Source organism: Theobroma cacao, chromosome 1 (assembly GCF_000208745.1).
Source record: "Theobroma cacao cultivar B97-61/B2 chromosome 1, Criollo_cocoa_genome_V2, whole genome shotgun sequence".
Classification (NCBI taxonomy): domain Eukaryota; kingdom Viridiplantae; phylum Streptophyta; class Magnoliopsida; order Malvales; family Malvaceae; genus Theobroma; species Theobroma cacao.
The window spans coordinates 1,938,166-1,956,236 of NC_030850.1; the positions used below are offsets into that span (position 1 = coordinate 1,938,166).

General features: G+C 35.9%; 5 protein-coding genes across 5 annotated transcripts; 4 read left to right on the top strand and 1 right to left on the bottom strand.

Annotated features, from left to right (window-relative positions):
• Positions 3,756-4,887, top strand: LOC18611000 (probable calcium-binding protein CML41). The gene has a single exon (XM_018113995.1). It carries the CDS (start codon positions 3,932-3,934, stop codon positions 4,475-4,477), a length of 546 nt encoding a protein of 181 aa, XP_017969484.1. The 5' UTR covers positions 3,756-3,931; the 3' UTR covers positions 4,478-4,887.
• Positions 6,620-8,963, top strand: LOC18611001 (cold-regulated 413 plasma membrane protein 4). Its single transcript, XM_007046987.2, has 4 exons — positions 6,620-7,080; positions 8,264-8,371; positions 8,462-8,532; positions 8,639-8,963. The coding sequence occupies exons 1-4, from the start codon at positions 6,986-6,988 to the stop codon at positions 8,863-8,865; spliced, it is 501 nt and encodes a 166-aa protein (XP_007047049.1). The 5' UTR covers positions 6,620-6,985; the 3' UTR covers positions 8,866-8,963.
• On the top strand, positions 9,748-11,996 carry LOC18611002 (lysM domain receptor-like kinase 4). Its single transcript, XM_007046990.2, has one exon. The coding sequence runs from the start codon at positions 9,859-9,861 to the stop codon at positions 11,797-11,799; it is 1,941 nt and encodes a 646-aa protein (XP_007047052.2). The 5' UTR covers positions 9,748-9,858; the 3' UTR covers positions 11,800-11,996.
• LOC18611003 (lysM domain receptor-like kinase 4) lies at positions 12,768-14,807 on the top strand. Its single transcript, XM_018114239.1, has one exon. It carries the CDS (start codon positions 12,873-12,875, stop codon positions 14,775-14,777), a length of 1,905 nt encoding a protein of 634 aa, XP_017969728.1. The 5' UTR covers positions 12,768-12,872; the 3' UTR covers positions 14,778-14,807.
• On the bottom strand, positions 14,796-17,113 carry LOC18611004 (serine/threonine receptor-like kinase NFP). The gene has a single exon (XM_018114238.1). The coding sequence runs from the start codon at positions 16,939-16,941 to the stop codon at positions 15,028-15,030; it is 1,914 nt and encodes a 637-aa protein (XP_017969727.1). The 5' UTR covers positions 16,942-17,113; the 3' UTR covers positions 14,796-15,027.

Below are 18,071 nucleotides of genomic sequence, written 5' to 3' on the forward strand. Positions count from 1 at the left end.
TCTGCAACCCCCTTTTGGCCCCAAGGCCGCCTTTGCTGTCCCGTTGGGGCTTTTCTTCTCAGCTTTCTACTAGAAAAGGTCTGGCTGGGTCTTTGTCAATTTCCACTACAAAAATTCGACAAGAATTTGGAGGTATATTGAAAAGTCAATAAGATTGTACATTAAACTACTGTGGCTTAATGGGTGATTAGAAAATAGTAGTATAAACTTTGATAATATCAAAGTTTCCCACCTTGCAAATTATATGAACCCAAAAATTTCTGTCCAAAAAAATTATATTTTTTTGGTAAAGGTTTATTTCGTAAGTTTTTCATTATTTTTCTTATATATTAAGAATGAAAATAAAACAACTTATATCATTTTAAGTGAAACTATTCTTAGACATTATGCAAATAAATATGTAACACTGCTATTTGGGGAAGAATAAAAAACATGTAAACTTAATATTATCATGGTGTGTAGCCATCCTATTGATATACTAATTGATTTTACGATAAATGTGAAAAAACGAATAATCTCACAAAACATCATTCCAATGATTCTTAAAAGATGAATATTTGGATCTAATACAATTATATCATCAATTTAAACAAATAATCTAACTTAACAAAAAAAAAATTTAAACTACATTTCTTATTACAAAATGGGTTTTTTATTAGAAAAGCTTATTACAAAATAAGTTAATCTCGCAGCACCGTTCCACAATCAATTCCTTCCTATCCACATCCCTTTCACCAAAGAATATCATTACCATACGATGTTTGATGTTATTTTTTTAATTCAATGAATTTCCTCCTTCCTGGCTGTTGCTAGAAAGTTCTATTTCCATTTTATATATTATAAGTACTCTGGTTGTCCAATTTTGACCTCATGGTTATGCACCTTAATTGATACTTGTTGTGAATAGGTATGTAGACACTCCCTTTTTCTTTGTAGCACTAAAAAATTCTGTCTTTGGTTACTTTTTTTTTTCGCTTTAGATTAAAGATTAACTACATTAATTTCAATCGCATTCGCACTGTCTTTTGGCTATAAAAAAAACAAAAGAACATCAAGATGGGAGGAGGGTAGGCAGGCAATCTCCTTGGCAAGTGACAACGCATGAGAATATGTATAAAATAATGACTTTGCATTTACGTCAATGTCTGCTTCTTATCTACTCCATCAATGCTCGTGTCTGCCTCTCTTCCATCTTATGATTATATTAGTCAGCACGATGGCGACCTCTTCTTCTTTTCTGGGTTCTTTTTCTTTCTTAATAAGCGTTGTTGGCAGCATTGAGCATTCCATGCACATTCAGCCAGAAGTTTTTCACATCCATTCGAAGAAACAGCAGGCTTCAATTCTGATTTATTCTGTCTTTAACTTTCACCTTCATGTGCTTTCTGGCAGGGCTTGATGGCCTGTTAGCTATCAAATTATTAAGCCCAATAGTTCACATAAAAACGAAAGGGTGCTCTGCTTCCCAGAACAGTGGGCAGCCCACTTTACGTTTTCTCTTCCTTCTCGATCTTTGGACCAGCCGAGAAGAACGATTCCAAATTTATTTCCTCGAGTTGGTCAGGTAGGTTTGCGACTTCAGGACGTTGGACAACTCTTTCACAGGCAAAATTATCTTGTTCTTGAGCTAGGATTTCGAATGAAGGTATTATATGTTTCAATCATGTCAGATAAGTAAATAAAATTTTAGACAATTTATAAATATAATCGTTGTATATCTCAATAAATTAAATTTTTTAGAATGATAATTTCGTAATAAAATAACATTAGAATAGATTTAATTTAAAATCAACTTATGTGAAGAACTTTCAGAAGGAAGGTAGGCTAAATGATTAACGGAGATAACATATCATCCGGATTGAATAGGGAAGAAGTCATACTATAGACATTTAAAAAAAAAAAAAGAAGATATTTTAATTTGGCATTGGACAGGTAGGAAAACTTTTAGAATTTATAAATGAGTCCCGCGCACCTAATCGATTAATTTTTTGGAAAAAAAATATAATGACCTTGTTACATATATATTTAAACATTTTTTTCCAAGTATAATTGAAAAAAGAGAGAAATGTATATTTGGACTCCATATTAATTAAATAAGTACACTTATTTTTAAGTTCAATATTCATAAATTTTATATATAATATATATAATGCATTAATATAATACATAAATAATAACAAAGTCTATTTCTTGTTAGACCTTTAAAGATGCCAACTGGCCCACGAATACCTTTTTGCTGATATTAATGCCGCAGAATTAAATCCAAGTTTCCATCTATACCAACGGTCACCCAATTAAGGCTCCTTAGGCTTTATTTTATTTTAATGCATTAAAAAAGAAAGAAAAAAGGAAAAAAAAAAGAAAAAAAGAAGTCTACTAACAGATAAGTGTGGCATAAAAATACACACTTAATTAAACAAAATAATATATATTTGATAAAAACACATATGAATTATTAAATAAAAAGAATATGAATTAACTATTAGTTTCATGTTAATAAAAATAAATATATATAATTAATGCTATTTCATTATAATATAAATGTTAAATTTTATTTTATTTTATTTTTAAACAATGTAATATGTTTATATGTTTTATTTAAATAGATTAATAGATAATTCATTTCACACTACTATTTTTATATTGTCAAGAAAGACAGACATGAAAGTGGAGAATGTGTAACATAAAAATAATATATATGAATCTTACGAGAAGTGATATGATATATTGAAATCATATTCATACTTATCTTTTTTAGAAGGAAGATTAGAAACCAACTCTTTGATAGGGAAACACATACACTTATCATTAAACAAAATAATTAACTATTAATTTCATTTTATAAGCTATATCTAAAAATAAATTATTGAAAAGCGTAATTGGTTATTTCAACAATATTATGATTAATATAAACAAAAAAATAATTAATATTAATTACTAATTAAATAATATTATGAATCATTTTATGATATATTGATGTTAACATATATACTAAGATATGTAAAAGAATATAAATATTTTAAAAAATTACAAATTGTTCAAATAAAAAAATCATTTTTCGAAAGAAAAAAAAGTTAATGTTACGTCAATTAAAAATTTAAATGTTTAAAGTATTCAAAGAAAATATACATGTATTTATTATTGAATTAAATATTAAAATATACTATTTTAAAATTTAAGAGTGCGTGTATATTTCGTGTTAGGCAATGGTTGATTTTCCATTTCCGATATCTAACTTAACGAATTGGGTCTAGACAAGAATGCACCAACTTACCTAAATTTGTTAGGCAAACTTGTATTGGTCAATTAAATGAAATCATATCATTTAACTTCCAATTAACTCTACCTAAACTCTATCCTTTCAGGAAGGAAACTCTTCAACTCACTCTTAGAATAAAGTGCGGTTCAAGTTTTAGGAATGACTATATTATAACTTGGTTATCAATATCTCTCTCTTGTTCTATAAGAAAATACCATATAATTTTGATAACTAACGAAAATGACCAATTAAATCAAATAATTAAGTGAATTGGACATTTTTTTTTCATTTCAAAATATTAAAGGAAGGAAAACAATTAATAGATAAGGGTTGATTATTTTATAGTGCAAGGAGTTTCATTAATGAACATATGGAAGAACTTTATTTGCACAACATTTAAAGAGAGTTGGCTTTTTACTGGAAAGGACAGTGGTCAATCAATTTTGGGGTCCTTTAGGAAACTGCCATGCACTTTCCTAAAGAGAAATAAAAAAAGAATGATACGTTTATATCAATATTTTTCATCTTCCACGCTTCTCTGCAATTTCTCTAAAGCGAGCATTCTATGGTATCATCATGGAAAAAATATTTTTTAGAGATTTTTCCTCCTTTATTTAACCTGTTGAACTCTTGCTAATTTCCTTGAAACTAGGCTAGATTCCCATCTTCAACATGGCGACTGCTAAAGTTTCCAAGGCTTCCAAGTGGTTCTCTAACAAGTCCCTTAGGTTAAGCCTTCACCGCCGCCGGTCCAAGTCTAGTTCAACCTCGAGCTCCTTTGGACCATCCCCAACGTCACATGAGGGAGACGAGATGAAGGAAGTGTTTCGCTATTTTGATAGTGATGGGGATGGGAAAATCTCTGCCCTGGAACTTAGGGCTTACTTTGGATCCATTGGAGAGTACATGTCACACGAGGATGCTCAAGGGGTGATCAATGATCTAGACTCGGACGGCGACAGCATGTTAGACTATCAAGATTTCTTGAAGCTGGTGAAAAGAGATGCCCGCGATGGCGATGATGATCTGAAGAAGGCCTTCGAGATGTATGAATTGGAGAAAGGATCGGGGTGCATCACTCCCAAAGGGTTGCAAAGGATGTTGAATCGCCTTGGGGATGCAAGATCTTATGATGAGTGTGTTGCCATGATTCAGGTATATGATATTGATGGTAATGGGGTGCTTGATTTTCACGAGTTTCACCAAATGATGGCTTAAGCTTAATCTTATAATCTGTGAACAATATTAATAATACTAGTAACTGTATTAAGAGATGTATGATTTTTTTTTTTGTAAAATGATATGACACTCAAATAATATGATTTTAATAAATCGCGAAAATTAATTAATATTCATTTATAAAATTTGACACATCGTATCATTTTGAAAAAGAAAAATGGTACTGTCTCTTTGCATATGTACCACTATTATTAGTTTTCCAAGGACAAGATGTACATGAGTGCACAGATTCTGTGCCTTTTTGTGTTTTTTTTCTCCATTTGAGCAAAAGCAAATTTGTTGTTAATTACCAGCAAAGCAAGAGTTTAGGCCTAAACATGCAGGAATTGTAATAATTAATGGTTAATTACCTTCTTTACGTTTTGTGGAAACAAAGCATATATAGTTTGGGTCTGTAGAATATTCTTGATAATTATTCTCCACTCTTAATTTGTTCTTAGACAAGGTGAGGTTGCCGACTAAGTTGCACTTGTATGACCATGAGAAACAGCACATGTATATTGTCGTCTTGAACTCTGAAAGAGCCTTACCATGCTATCTGCAAAAACCCTTAAAGCTGAAGCAAACTATTTTGGCATATAGTTTTGGAGAAAGCAAAGGCAAAGGCAGACCAGTATTAGGTTTAAAACTAATTTATTATATTTATGTACTTAATATATCTTCAACTTAATAGATGTGAAAATTTATTATTATTATTTAATTTTTTTTTTTAAAGATAATGAACTTAACACATGACAATTTATTACAAAGGGTATTTATCACGAAAGAGATAATAACAGAGATATGCATATTTTGATACCATGTTAAGTTTTTTTAATATAAAATCGATTGACTATAGATGAGGTGAACATCGATTTTTTTTTTTCCTCATGGACAATCCGTGAAGCATCAAACTGATTTCAAAAACCGTAAAATTTAGGCAATTCCCACAGTATATTTTAGAAAAATTAAATCAAACATTGTGGGCTGGTGCCAAGCTGAACTCTGAATCCGCAACTGCAATAAAATTTTATCCGAATTAAACATGCTGAAGGTGCTGATAATTGACTTTCTTTCAGTATTTGTTTCTTTTTTTATTTAACACGAGAGAAAGGAAGCAAAACGTGTGTCGTCGACACATTTTCTGTTCCTTAATGATTTCTTTTCATCATTAGTTACGAAGGTCGTGTGCAAAGTGTGAGACTGAGAAGAAAGTGATGGCAAATTGTCCTTTGACGTCCAACTGCAACTTTCCAAAGTGCCCATGGGTTTTGCATGTGCGTCTGGGTGGCCGCTGGAATTAATTTGTTTGCTTCAAAGTTGGGTAGAGCTTGACCTGCTAATGTCTTTGTCAACATAATTTTAAAAGATTATGCACTTGACAAAAAAAAAAAAAATCGAAGTTCACTCTCTGTTGAATAGATTTAATAAGGAAAGTACGGATACACCTACATATAAGAGACAATAGGTATTGTTAATTAACGAGATGAAAGCTCATATGAACTTATCGAAAGAAAAGAGAATTCATACTTAGATTTATCATATTATTGATATTTTAGGGTGAGCTCCGTTTTATGTTATAAAACATTGATTTATCACTTTGTCAAATTAATTTTAAAACAAATACATTGATAGCATATCAAATATATATTTATTAAAATAAAAATTTTATGTTAAAAGTTTTGTTAATTCGATGAGACGATGAATACTTGCAATTCACAACTCAACCCTAATTTTTTCTTGTTATAACAAATTCAACCCATTTTGACTTATCTTAATTGTTTCTCTTAATTTCTAAAAAATATAAATTATTTAATACAGAATCGATCGGATTTATAATTTAACAGCCAAGCAAACTCCAACAAAAAATTGATGGATCCAAACATTTAAGATCATAGTTAAATAATCATAGAAAAATATAAGTAATTATAGTGGATATAATCTTGTTAAGAATGATTTTTTTTTATCATCCTTGCTTTTGACTCAATGAATTTTAACTTGAAAAAAAGGTAAAAAAAAAAAAGTTTTGCTTGACAATAAATGGGCTTAGGGCCCGGATTAGTAAAAAGAGCCGAAACGGTAAGACACCGGGCAGTCATTGGCCCAACTTGAAGGAATCTTTCATTAATTTCCTTGCTTCTTTTCCCGTGTTTGATGCTTGTGTTCAACCCCACAGGTTGGAGCTTCCTTTGTTGAATGGAATATCCGAAGATGGAAATTCGAATGTACGAGGAACTGTATCAAGAACCAGAGATCAGAAATCCAAGGGGTACGTATCTGCCACGTGGCACATTTCCTGACAACTGCTGCGGGTAGACAATTTGGAGTTTGGATACCCCGACCCATGAACCACGATGTCAAAAGCAACAGCCAACAGGAGACAAAGCCAGCAGCGTATTGCCAAAGCTCAGTGGAATGAAAAGACAGGAGTTTTAGTCAAGCATTCTTTTGATATTAAGATAAACATTAAAGCAAAAGGAAAAATTGGGAACTCTAGGATTGGCAAACATGGAGATGGAAGTGGTCTCTAATTTCGCAAATTCGGATTTTGGATCCACTCGGGCTCGATCTGCTTTTCAATGGGGTGGCACCGTTTTTGCTTTGTGAGACAACCCAGTTCTTGCTTTCTTAATTTAGGTTCTTTTCCCATATTATTGCATCCATTGTCTTTATTTTTTTAATGGTTTATTAATGGGGTTGGTAAAGTTAGCTTTTCTTTGGTTCCAAGAATGGTTCAAAGATGTTGAATTTGGTAGTATGATTGAGTAAGATGAGTTATTTCTCTTTAATTGTAGATGAAAAGTCGTTTTGGGTTGTTTTTTATGTTAGAGATGAATGGTTCTGTTGGTGAATTGGTGGGGTTACTGTGTTTTTGGCTGTAGAGCCAATGATGCTTATTCTCTTGAAACTTTGAATAGATCAAAGACATGTAAATTTTATTGATAATTCAGCTACATTTTTCTGTGTTTCAGGTTTAAGACTGTATGTTTGAGGGATGGTTTGTGGTTTAAAATTCTAGCAAGGATAAGATAAAAGGTTAGGTTTTGAGGGCTTTGAGGATGCTGAAATAGTGGGAAAGAGTTTAGTATCAGAATCTAATGTGCTGGCAAATAGAATAAGCAGGAAATAGATAGAAGGAGATAACAGAGGCAGATCACCAGAAAGATAGAAGAGATGCCGGCTATCAAACCTTATTTGGAAGCAAATTTTGTTGGGAAAGTTTTATTATTCTCTGTTCTAAATCAGTACAATGTTCTCCTGACGCGTATAAGACTTGGGACTCCAAATCAGTAAAACAACAGAGGAGGTCTCATAATCTATTTCTAATATGACTGGGAATCATTGACCAACACAAGCATAAAACTGCAAGTATGACGTTTATTTTAAGTCCATTTGACTCTAGATCCTTGATAATGCTCAAACAAACTAAACCTGGAGAATTATAACGTAAACAAACATGAAAATAGACTCAGTTTTAACTGGAGAAGTACTAACATTTCCGAAATAATCCCAGGAATAGTTGTTAGATCTTGTCTTCCTTCTTGTTGCCCCCATCATTCACTTATGCTCATGCCTGACCTGGACATTCTTGAATAAGATGCCAAGAAGTAAGCCGACATATTTGAGTAACATCTCATTCAAAATATTCTTTGTCCATGATTTCTGTTTTGGATAAGAAGGCTTCAGTTCCATCAGTGAGCCATTTCTAGGATTCTGTAACACTCACTCTGCTGTTTACACTGTTTTCTTATTCAAACATTTGTACATTAAATGTTTTCCCTACAGATTTTTATTACTCATGAACCGAACAGGACGGAGATCACACATGCAGACTAACCTCCTAGTATTATATCTCTTCACTAGTTTTCCAACCGTACTCTTCAAAATCTTAAGGTGCTTTTGGATACTCAACATTTATTTCGGTTGATTAGCTTCTGTTTTATAGTGTTATATTTTACTGAAATTTCTCCACTAATGATGCAGAGGGCAATTTGGTTGCTGGGTTGCATTTCTTTCTGTTGCTGCAAACCTGTTTTTTCCTCGAACCTTTCCAGGTTAGAACCAAGATTTTTACAAATCAGTTGATTGTTAATATATTTGGGGTAATAATATGAGCACATTTTCCCTCTGATAAAGATTTCTGTTTGTTGTATGTAACAGTTGCCCGTTTCATTCTATTTGTCATTACACCTGATTGGCTGGCGGATAGATTGCGAGATGACATTGTACCTGGCATCTTGTGTCTCATAATTTTAATTTTACTTGTCCTGACAGAAATTTGTGGAATTGGAGGATTGGAGAATTGCCAATGTAATTGTCATTGCTTTGGTTATTGGTTTGGTGTAGCTTTCTTATTCTTCTTTACAATATTGTATGTTGCTAGTTAAAAGTATTGAAAAGAACCATTTGGAGAACCTTTTTTTCTTTGTGACTTCATCGTAAAGCTTGCTTATAGCTCCAAATGAGGAACAATTTTTTCGATCAATTGTTTTGGGAGCTTCAGCTACTTAATTCTTCTATAAATAGCCTTGCTAAAAGGGAAAAAACATGTTTCCTAAAGAAGAAAAGGTGGGATTCTTGAAGCAGGGCAACAAGTTTTACTCATGTATCACCAAAAACAAGCTGTTATACCCCTAACACTTGCAAGAACTTCATTGTTAGCATTGTCAAAATGTCTGCTTGGTTGAGATTTCCCTCATTAGATTTATTTACCCACATCAGAGGCAGGAGAAACTTGGGTCATTGGCTAAGTCAAAAGCTCAATTATTTACTATACTGTAACTGAAGCGATGAGCCGAAAGAACCTTTTGATGATTTTGGCACCCTGATGTCGGCTGACCTCCTTGCTCCATTTTGCCTTTCAATAGACTTAGAGCCTGACTTTGAACTTCAAAAAGAAGGAACATAGGCATATTGGCATCCGCTGCCGCGCTGCGTCATGGTTTGAGTGGTTGAACTTTATGGCTGCTTTGGCAGTCTCATTTGACCAACCATTAGCCGCCGCCGATAGACACAAGAAAAATCTCTTCTTTTGTTTTTATGCAACCGAGGGACGGGGAAGAAAAAGGGTGGGGTTTGGTCAGCGCAGAAATGCATTACTTGTCACCAGCATTTAATATCTGAAATGCAAATTTCGTATCAAAAGAAAAGTCAACTTTGTGATTCTATATCACACTTTTCCCAGATGTTACGTGTCTGAAGGCTGGGTTATTTCAAGCTTGGAAAAGGTATTTCCTGGATGTTTCAGTCAACCACCCTGTTTAGTATCCTCTTACAAATTCAACCTGCAGGCTTCTTAGACAATTATTCAGTTCTACAGGTTTTGCCAAAACAAATATATTCACCCATCAAGGAACATTTTTGCACATCCTACATTGGCAATGGGTTCTTTCTCTCTCATTTCTCTCTTTACCCTCTCCTTATTTTGTTGTAGCTGCTTGATACACGCTCAGCAGCCTTATGTTGGACGAAAAACAACAGATTGCACAAATCCAGATACTTCAGATTCTGTTCTTGGTTACACCTGTAATGGCTTAAACAGGAGTTGCCAAAGTTACCTGATTTTCAGATCCCAACCCTCATTCAATACCGTTGCATCAATATCCAATCTCTTGTCTTCTGACCCATCTCAAATTGCTGAGATAAATGAGGTTTCTGAGACCGCGTCATTTGAAACAAACCAGATGGTGATAGTTCCTGTCAACTGCTCATGTTCTGGTGACTACTATCAGGTAAACACAACCTATACTGTTCAGAGTGGGGACGGCTACCTTTTGATTGCAAATAACACCTTCCAAGCCCTCTCAACATGTCAAGCTATACAGAACCAGCAGCCTGATATTCCTTCTCAAAGTTTGACCATTGGATTGAGAATAACGGTTCCTCTTAGATGTGCTTGTCCCACAAAGAATCAAACTGATGCAGGAATTAACTATCTGTTGAGCTACCTAATTGCTGAAGGTGATAGTGTTCCAGGTATTAGTCAGTTGTTTGGGGCAGATACCGCAAAGACTCTTGAAGCTAATGAGCTTTCCGATCCCACCATTAATTTCTTCACCACACTTTTGGTTCCCCTTCAGGACCCACCGTCTAAAATCACAGTGCCCTCTCCACCCGCACCCCCACCTTCATCTCCACCTCCACCTCCACCTCCACCTTCTCCCAGTGGAAGCTCAAACAAAACATGGATTTATATTCTTGTTGGTGTTCTTGGGGGAGGTGCTCTTATATTGGTTGTTGGCGCAGTGATTTTTTGTGTGTTCTTCCGTAAAAGCAAGAAGAAACCTGACTTGATCATCACCTCAGAAAGTTTTGAAGCTCATGGAAAACCATTGAAGAAAAAGTTGGATGATGAGTCCCAGGACGTCTTGGATAGTATGTCAAATATAGCTCAATCTCTCAATCTCAAGCTGTACAAATTTGAAGAATTGCAGGTTGCAACAGATAACTTCAGCCCCAGCTGTCAGATTAAAGGATCAGTTTACCGCGGTGTAATTAAAGGTGATTTTGCTGCTATTAAGAAAGTACATGGAGATGTGTCAAAGGAGATAGAATTATTGAACAAGGTCAACCACTCAAATCTTATTCGCCTTTCTGGAGTTTGTTTCCAAGATGGGCACTGGTATCTGGTCTATGAGTATGCCGTCAATGGAGCATTGAGCGATTGGATCTTTCACAACGACAACAGCGGAAAATACTTAAGCTGGAAGCAGAGAATTCAGATTGCATTAGATGTAGCCACAGGACTAAACTACCTCCATAGCTTCACCAATCCTCCTCATGTCCACAAGGACTTGAAATGCAGTAATGTTCTTCTTGATGGTGATTTCAGGGCTAAGATTGCAAACTTTGCTCTTGCAAGGGCAACGGAAGGGCGTGAGGGCCAATTTGCCTTGACAAGGCACATTGTTGGGACAAAGGGTTACATGGCTCCTGAGTATGTGGAAAATGGCTTTGTCTCCACAAAGCTTGATGTTTACGCATTCGGGGTTCTTTTGTTGGAAATAATAACCGGGAAGGAGGCTGCTGCATTCTATGGTGAGGAATACATGAACTTATCAGACATCTTAAGCAATGTGCTTCATGAGAAAGATGGAGAGGAGAGTTTGAAGCATTTCATTGACCCCTTCATGCTAGAGAATTATCCTTCAGAACTTGCCATACTTGTTGTCAAATTGATAAATACTTGCTTAAAGAAAGATCCAACTGCTCGCCCAGCTATGCAAGAAATTGTGCAGTCTCTGTCAAGAATTCTGACCACCTCATCGAGGGATTCATCAAGCAACATGTCGTGGTCTCAAGCATCTAGTGGGAGCTACTGATGGCACCGTGGCTGAAATGGAATCTTGAGTTACTTTTAGTTAGCTTTTAGCTTCTATTTTATTTTTTTATCAAGTTTTTGCAAGTTTTATGGCCTTCTCTGCCAAACCCTGTCTCCCTCATTTTCTAGTTGGCTGCACCATGAGTTGAGTTAATTCACATCTGCAATGGCTGCACTTGCAGTTCTTCTTTTTTGCTATTCATTTTCCAGATATATTTGAACAGTTTGCCATGATAATTAGTTGTTCCCTACGTTGCTTTTAAAAGATACTAAGCAATTTAAACGTGTACAAATGAAGCATCTGATTGGATATATAACCATGGCGGTCACCATCTGCAATATCTAAAAAACCAATTTAAGTGAGAATTTCTCAGGATCCCGGTATTTGGATTTTGCCTAGAACTCCAATGAACAACCTGACAAATGCATCAACAGACAATTTATCTTATTAAATATTGAAAAAAGATGATTAGCAGGCTGGAATGTACTCACCTAATGCATAGGTATGGTTCACAATAAGAACAATAAAAATGATGTTTTGTTAAACGTCTCTTAGCTTGATGAGAACCAGTCATTTGTGGAAGGCATGGAATTCTTTTTCAAACCAACCAATCCCCATTTTTACTCATAAAATCTATATCAGTAAAATAGCTATGCTGACCCAATAGGTTGAATACTGAATCATATGAAGTCGGGTTTTCCATCCCATGTGAAACTGTAATTAAATTCTCATAATATAGTAACTAGATACTATTATCCTCCATTTTTTTAATCTTATCTTATATTTCTATCATTTTCATGACTCCTGAATTAATAATAGAAGGTTACTTCAGATTGTTAACCCAACTGCTTGCTTTCATAAAGGGAAAACTTCAACGCTGTTTAACGATTCCTCTTCTTAATTTTTAAGTCATTTTCATTTATTTAGAGTTGGTCTAATCTTTATACCAACTGGAAAATCTTAAATAATTGAAGTGCCTGAGGGGTTGATCTTCCAGGTAAAGTCCAGTATTTAGCACATTTAAGTCAACAGATTTTTATTTTGTTGTTTTTTCCATCTGTGCAAACATATGAATGTTTCTCAGACATATCTATAAACCTTCTCACCTTCCTGGCATGGATCAGTTTCTGCTCAGTTTCTTCATATTCTTCGGTATTTTCATGCCAAAGCTCCATGCTCAACAAAGTTATTCAGGAAACTCAGTGATGGACTGTGATGCTAGCAATGAAACAGGGCCATCTTCAGCTTTTCTTTACACTTGCAACGGTCAAAAGCTATCCTGCCAGGCCTTTCTCATCTTCAAATCTCAACCTCCTTATAATTCAGTCTCGACCATCTCAAATCTTACGTCTGCAGATCCTTTGGAGCTCGCTTATATCAACAATATTTCACTTTCTACAATCTTGCCTCCAAACAAAGAGGTGATTGTTCCAGTGAATTGTTCATGTTCAGGTCAGTACTATCAGGCCAACACCTCTTACATCATTCCAAGTATGCACGACACTTATTTTTCGATTGCCAACAATACCTATCAGGGGTTGTCCACCTGCAAATCTCTTTTGCAGGAGAATGTCTATGGTGGTTCAAGCTTGCAAGCTGGTTTAGTTTTGAAAGTACCACTTAGATGTGCTTGTCCTACAATCAATCAAACTTCAAATGGTACTAAATTTCTATTGACTTATGTGGTTGATTGGGGGGATACTGTTTATGATATTAGTAAGAGATTCAATTCTAGTACAATAAGTGTGGCTGATGCAAATGGAATTGATTTAGATGATGCAGTTATTTTTCCCTTTACAACAGTTCTTGTTCCACTGTCAACCAAACCCTCAAGCTCGCAAACAATAATTCACTTTCCGCAGCCACCCTATTCTTCTCCCTTCACTCCAATAAATTTGAAGAGAACTTCAAGGAAAGGACCAATTGCTTGGATTGGAATTGGAATTTCCTTGCTAGTCCTCTGCCTTCTGTTGGTGGTCTTACTACATCATAGGAAGAAAACAAGGGAGGCTGCCCGAAAACTTCAACTGGGGAGAAAGAAATGGGAGTTACCCAAGGATTTCGTAGTTAGCATAGATCAAAGTTTGAAAGTTTATGACTTTGAAGAACTAGAGGTGGCCACTGAAGATTTCAGCCACAAATACAAGATGGGTGGTTCGGTTTATAGAGGTGTTCTCAATGGAGAATCACTGGCCATTAAAAAAATGAGCAAAGATGTAGATAAGGAGGTAAGTTTGCTGAAACGGATTAATCATTTCAATCTAATAAGCCTTCGCGGGGCTTGTGAGCACTCTGGTGTTTTCTACCTTGTTTATGAGTTCATGGAGAATGGTTCTCTAAAGGAGTGGCTTCAAAAGAAGAGTTGTCAAAGATTTCATATTTGGAATTACAGAATTCAGATTGCTTTAGATGTTGCTAATGGGCTTCACTATCTTCACAACTTCACTTCTCCAGCCTATGTGCATAAGGATATTTGCAGTGCCAACGTGCTACTCGATGGAGATTTGAGGGCTAAGATTGCGAACTTCAGTCTTGCACGATCAGCAGAAAGAGAAGAAAGCAGAAAGTCATTAATGTGGAGTTCTCTGGGAACAAAGGGCTACATGGCACCTGAATATATGGAGTATGGCTTGGTGACACCTGAAATGGATATATATGCCTTTGGGGTTCTCCTGCTGGAACTGATTACAGGAAAGGAAGCTGTTTTTAAGCAGGATGGAAAGGAGGTACTATTATCAGAAGCAATATTAACAATTATGAAAGGAGAAAATGCAGATGCTGAACTTGATGGTTTATTAGATCCTAGCCTGAAAGGACACCTCTGGAAGGAACTTGCTCGTCGAATGGTCAAATTGAGCATCAACTGCTTGGCAGAAGAACCAGAAATCAGACTGAGCATGGCTGAAGTTGTTTCATATCTGTTGAGGATTCAACTGGATGCACAGCGATCAGAATCCTTTTCTTCAGAGTGGCGTTAAAAGCAGAAACTATATATACAAGTAGTATTCTTCATTCCAGTTTCAATAATACACAAGCTTAATTCTTCTGTAAATTGTGTACATAGATTACATGGACCTGTTTGAGGTTTAACAATTGTACTATTGCTCTTGTTCTTCACATAAAACACAAGCCAAACATCTTCAAAACTGAAAACCAAGCAAAACCTGTACATTAGATCATTCCATACTGGATATTACATGAAATGAACCTAGGGATTTACTGCAACTGTCAACGAGCTATGACTGGATTGATGATTTGAGCAAGTTCTGTTTCTATCCCTGAAGCCCAAGAGCCTTCCGATGTCTCAAAAGATGACTGAATAAGAACAGAAAGGCTAAAGACGATTTCCGCCATGCTTGGCCTAGCCAGAGGATTCTCTTGTGTGCAGGCCATGGCCAGTGTTACCAAGCTTAGAGCACCATCAATGGGATAAAAGCTCTCCAAGTTTGGATCCATCCATGTCCTTAGCCTCTTCTCCTTCTTCTCGTCAATTTCTAAGACTTCCCTTAGATTCTTCCACAACAAGAAAATCTCACCATTTTCTTTTGTTGCCATGGCTTCCTTTCCTGAGAGCAACTCTAATAGTACAACCCCAAACGCAAAAACATCCACTTTTGGCATTACATTATTTGTAGTGGTTCTAGCCATGAAGAAATTAGCAATCTTGGCCCTAAACGTGGAGTCAAGAAGTATATTACTTGTTCTGATATCCCTGTGGACGATGTTTGGTTGAGTGTGTTCATGCATGTATTGCAGGCCATTGGCCACATCAAGTGCTACATGCAACCTCTGGCTCCAGGTGAGAAAGGCTACATGGCTTGAGGAAGATGAAGATTTTGGATGCAACCACTTATCCAGTGATCCATTTTCAGCATATTCATAAACCAAGAAGCAATTGCCATCTGAATCAGCTGAGACACCCATTAACTTCACCAGATTTGCATGATTTACTTTCTGTAAAATCTTTAGTTCCTCTGTAACATCATCCTTTGTTTTCTTTATGGCTAACAGTTTCCCATCAATAATGGCCCTGTACACGGATCCTCCAATCCTGCAGTGCTCATTGAGGTTCATGGTTGCTACCATAATCACGTCAACCTCATACATGACGGGCTTGCCTAAGTAGCCAGAAACTCCAGGCAATAGCTTGTTTTGTATGATCTGTGGCTGGAAACTTTGACTTTTTGTAAGTGCCTTCTCTGTAATCAAACCAACCGTCTCCAAAGAGGAACCATTGCGCTTAAAAATCTTCTTTCTCTCATAAGTTAACCAAGCTGCTAAAAGGAAAACAAACAAAGAGCCTACTGTGCTTATAACAACAATCAGGATCCTCGGATGTTTGGATTTGTTTCCTCTCAAAGGAGAGAGGTGAGTTTGAGAGAGAACCGGCAATTTCAACACAGGGATCATCAATGGAGGAATTACCACCAAGCTAATATTCTGGTAACTATTTAACTTATTTTCATCAACGATATCTAGTGGTGATGCATTAAACTTAGCACTTACACTCCAAACACTATCATTGGGTTGCCACACATAGCTAATAAAAAATTCAGTACTTCCATTCCCATGGTCTTTGGAAGGGCACTTGCAGAACAAAGGAAATACCACTTTGTCACCAACCTTCAATTTTCTTGGATCTCGATCGGGGTTCATGTCTTCCACTGCAGTGTAATTGGTGAGATTCTCAAAAGTAGTGGTTGAAACTATGTAGAAGGTGTCACCAGGCTTGATGTTGTAAGTGATATTGGCAAAGTAATGCTTCCGGGTGCAACCACAGGTTATGGGTACCAACAATAGTTGGCCTGGGAACAACTGGGTATCCACAGAAGCCAAGTTACTTGCTCTTGCTGTCTCTGGGGGACTGGTTCCAAACAGATCAGATATCTTTTGCAGGTCCAAAAAGTCTGGTTCCTGGGAAAAATACGCAGCATATGTTGAGCATGAGGTGGATGACTTCGAGCAGGAAAAGTCTGCACCATTGGTATGTGGTGACTGAGCACTGATATAGGAGGCAAAAAAGTAGTTAAGTATAAAAAATAGAACTTGCATGGATTTGAGAGAGAGCACAGAAATTGCCATTGATAACAAGCTGTGAGTCAAGCTTATTAGTGCATTAGGCCCTGAAGCAGTATATTTCATAGGTGCTACGATGAAAAAAGTCTTAGGTTGTCTCACTTAAGGTTGATGGAAAAGCTAAAAATCATTGCTATTTTGTTAACATGTAGCTTTCCATATGAATAAATAAGTTTTTCAACTAAAAATCCAAGTGGCCCTTGTCTCTAGCTTTGATCTTAAATGATAACATGGTTTTCTTCTCCTCCATAACACAGAAGAAAATCAAAGATGACAAAACTTCTATTACTTCCAGCATTTTCTGGATTATACTTCAATTTCTGGTAGGAATCTTTTGATTAGTGTCAGATTAGTTTAATGCAATTACCCAAGTCAGGACGGCAAGCGGTTGCAATCCCACAAAAAAAGTAAGTAAGCTGACCTATATGAGCTAACTAAAATGACAACTCCCGCATCAGTATACATTTAAAATTGATTGAGAGAATATTCTAGTTGGTCTTGCACTGTACACTAATTGCATCTCAATGATGAAAACTGACAAAATCTACTAGCATTAAATCCTACATGAGGGACTTAAGTTGCCCACAGAAATGCTTACAGTTTGGCTTGCTGGAAACGTCCAGTAACGGGAACTTAGCCTTCTGCCTTTCTGGATCAATAGATACAACCAGCACAGACAAAGAACAGAGATAAACAAACAAAATGAGCCAGCTTTATTATTAGAAAAGAAGAAAAGAAATAGTTCTGCAGGTTTTTATTACCTTTGGCGCCCTTAGCTCACTTCAGTACACAGTATAAGTTCCTTTTTCCTTTTATCATCCCTTTCAACATAATTTTCTTCCTCCTTTCCCCTCACGATTTCCCCCTAGTCATGATCTCGTCCCTTATTGTTTCTTACATCCAGACAGTTGGCCAGTAGAAGATGTCAAAAGGTTGCTTTCCAACTTAAGAGATAGTAGTATAACCCTGAATTTATTTTCAATTCTTTTGTTCAAATCATTAAAAAAAAAGGAAAAGAATAACACTACTAACAATATACAATCCAATCACGTGAACTGAATAATGCCAAATATGATAAAAAAAAGGGTGGGGTGGGGGGGGAAGGGGCCCTAAAAGATCTTGCTTTCCCTGAATATTAGCTAGTTCAAAGCCAGAGATGAATAAAATTATTAACAGACAAATTCTACCTGCATCTT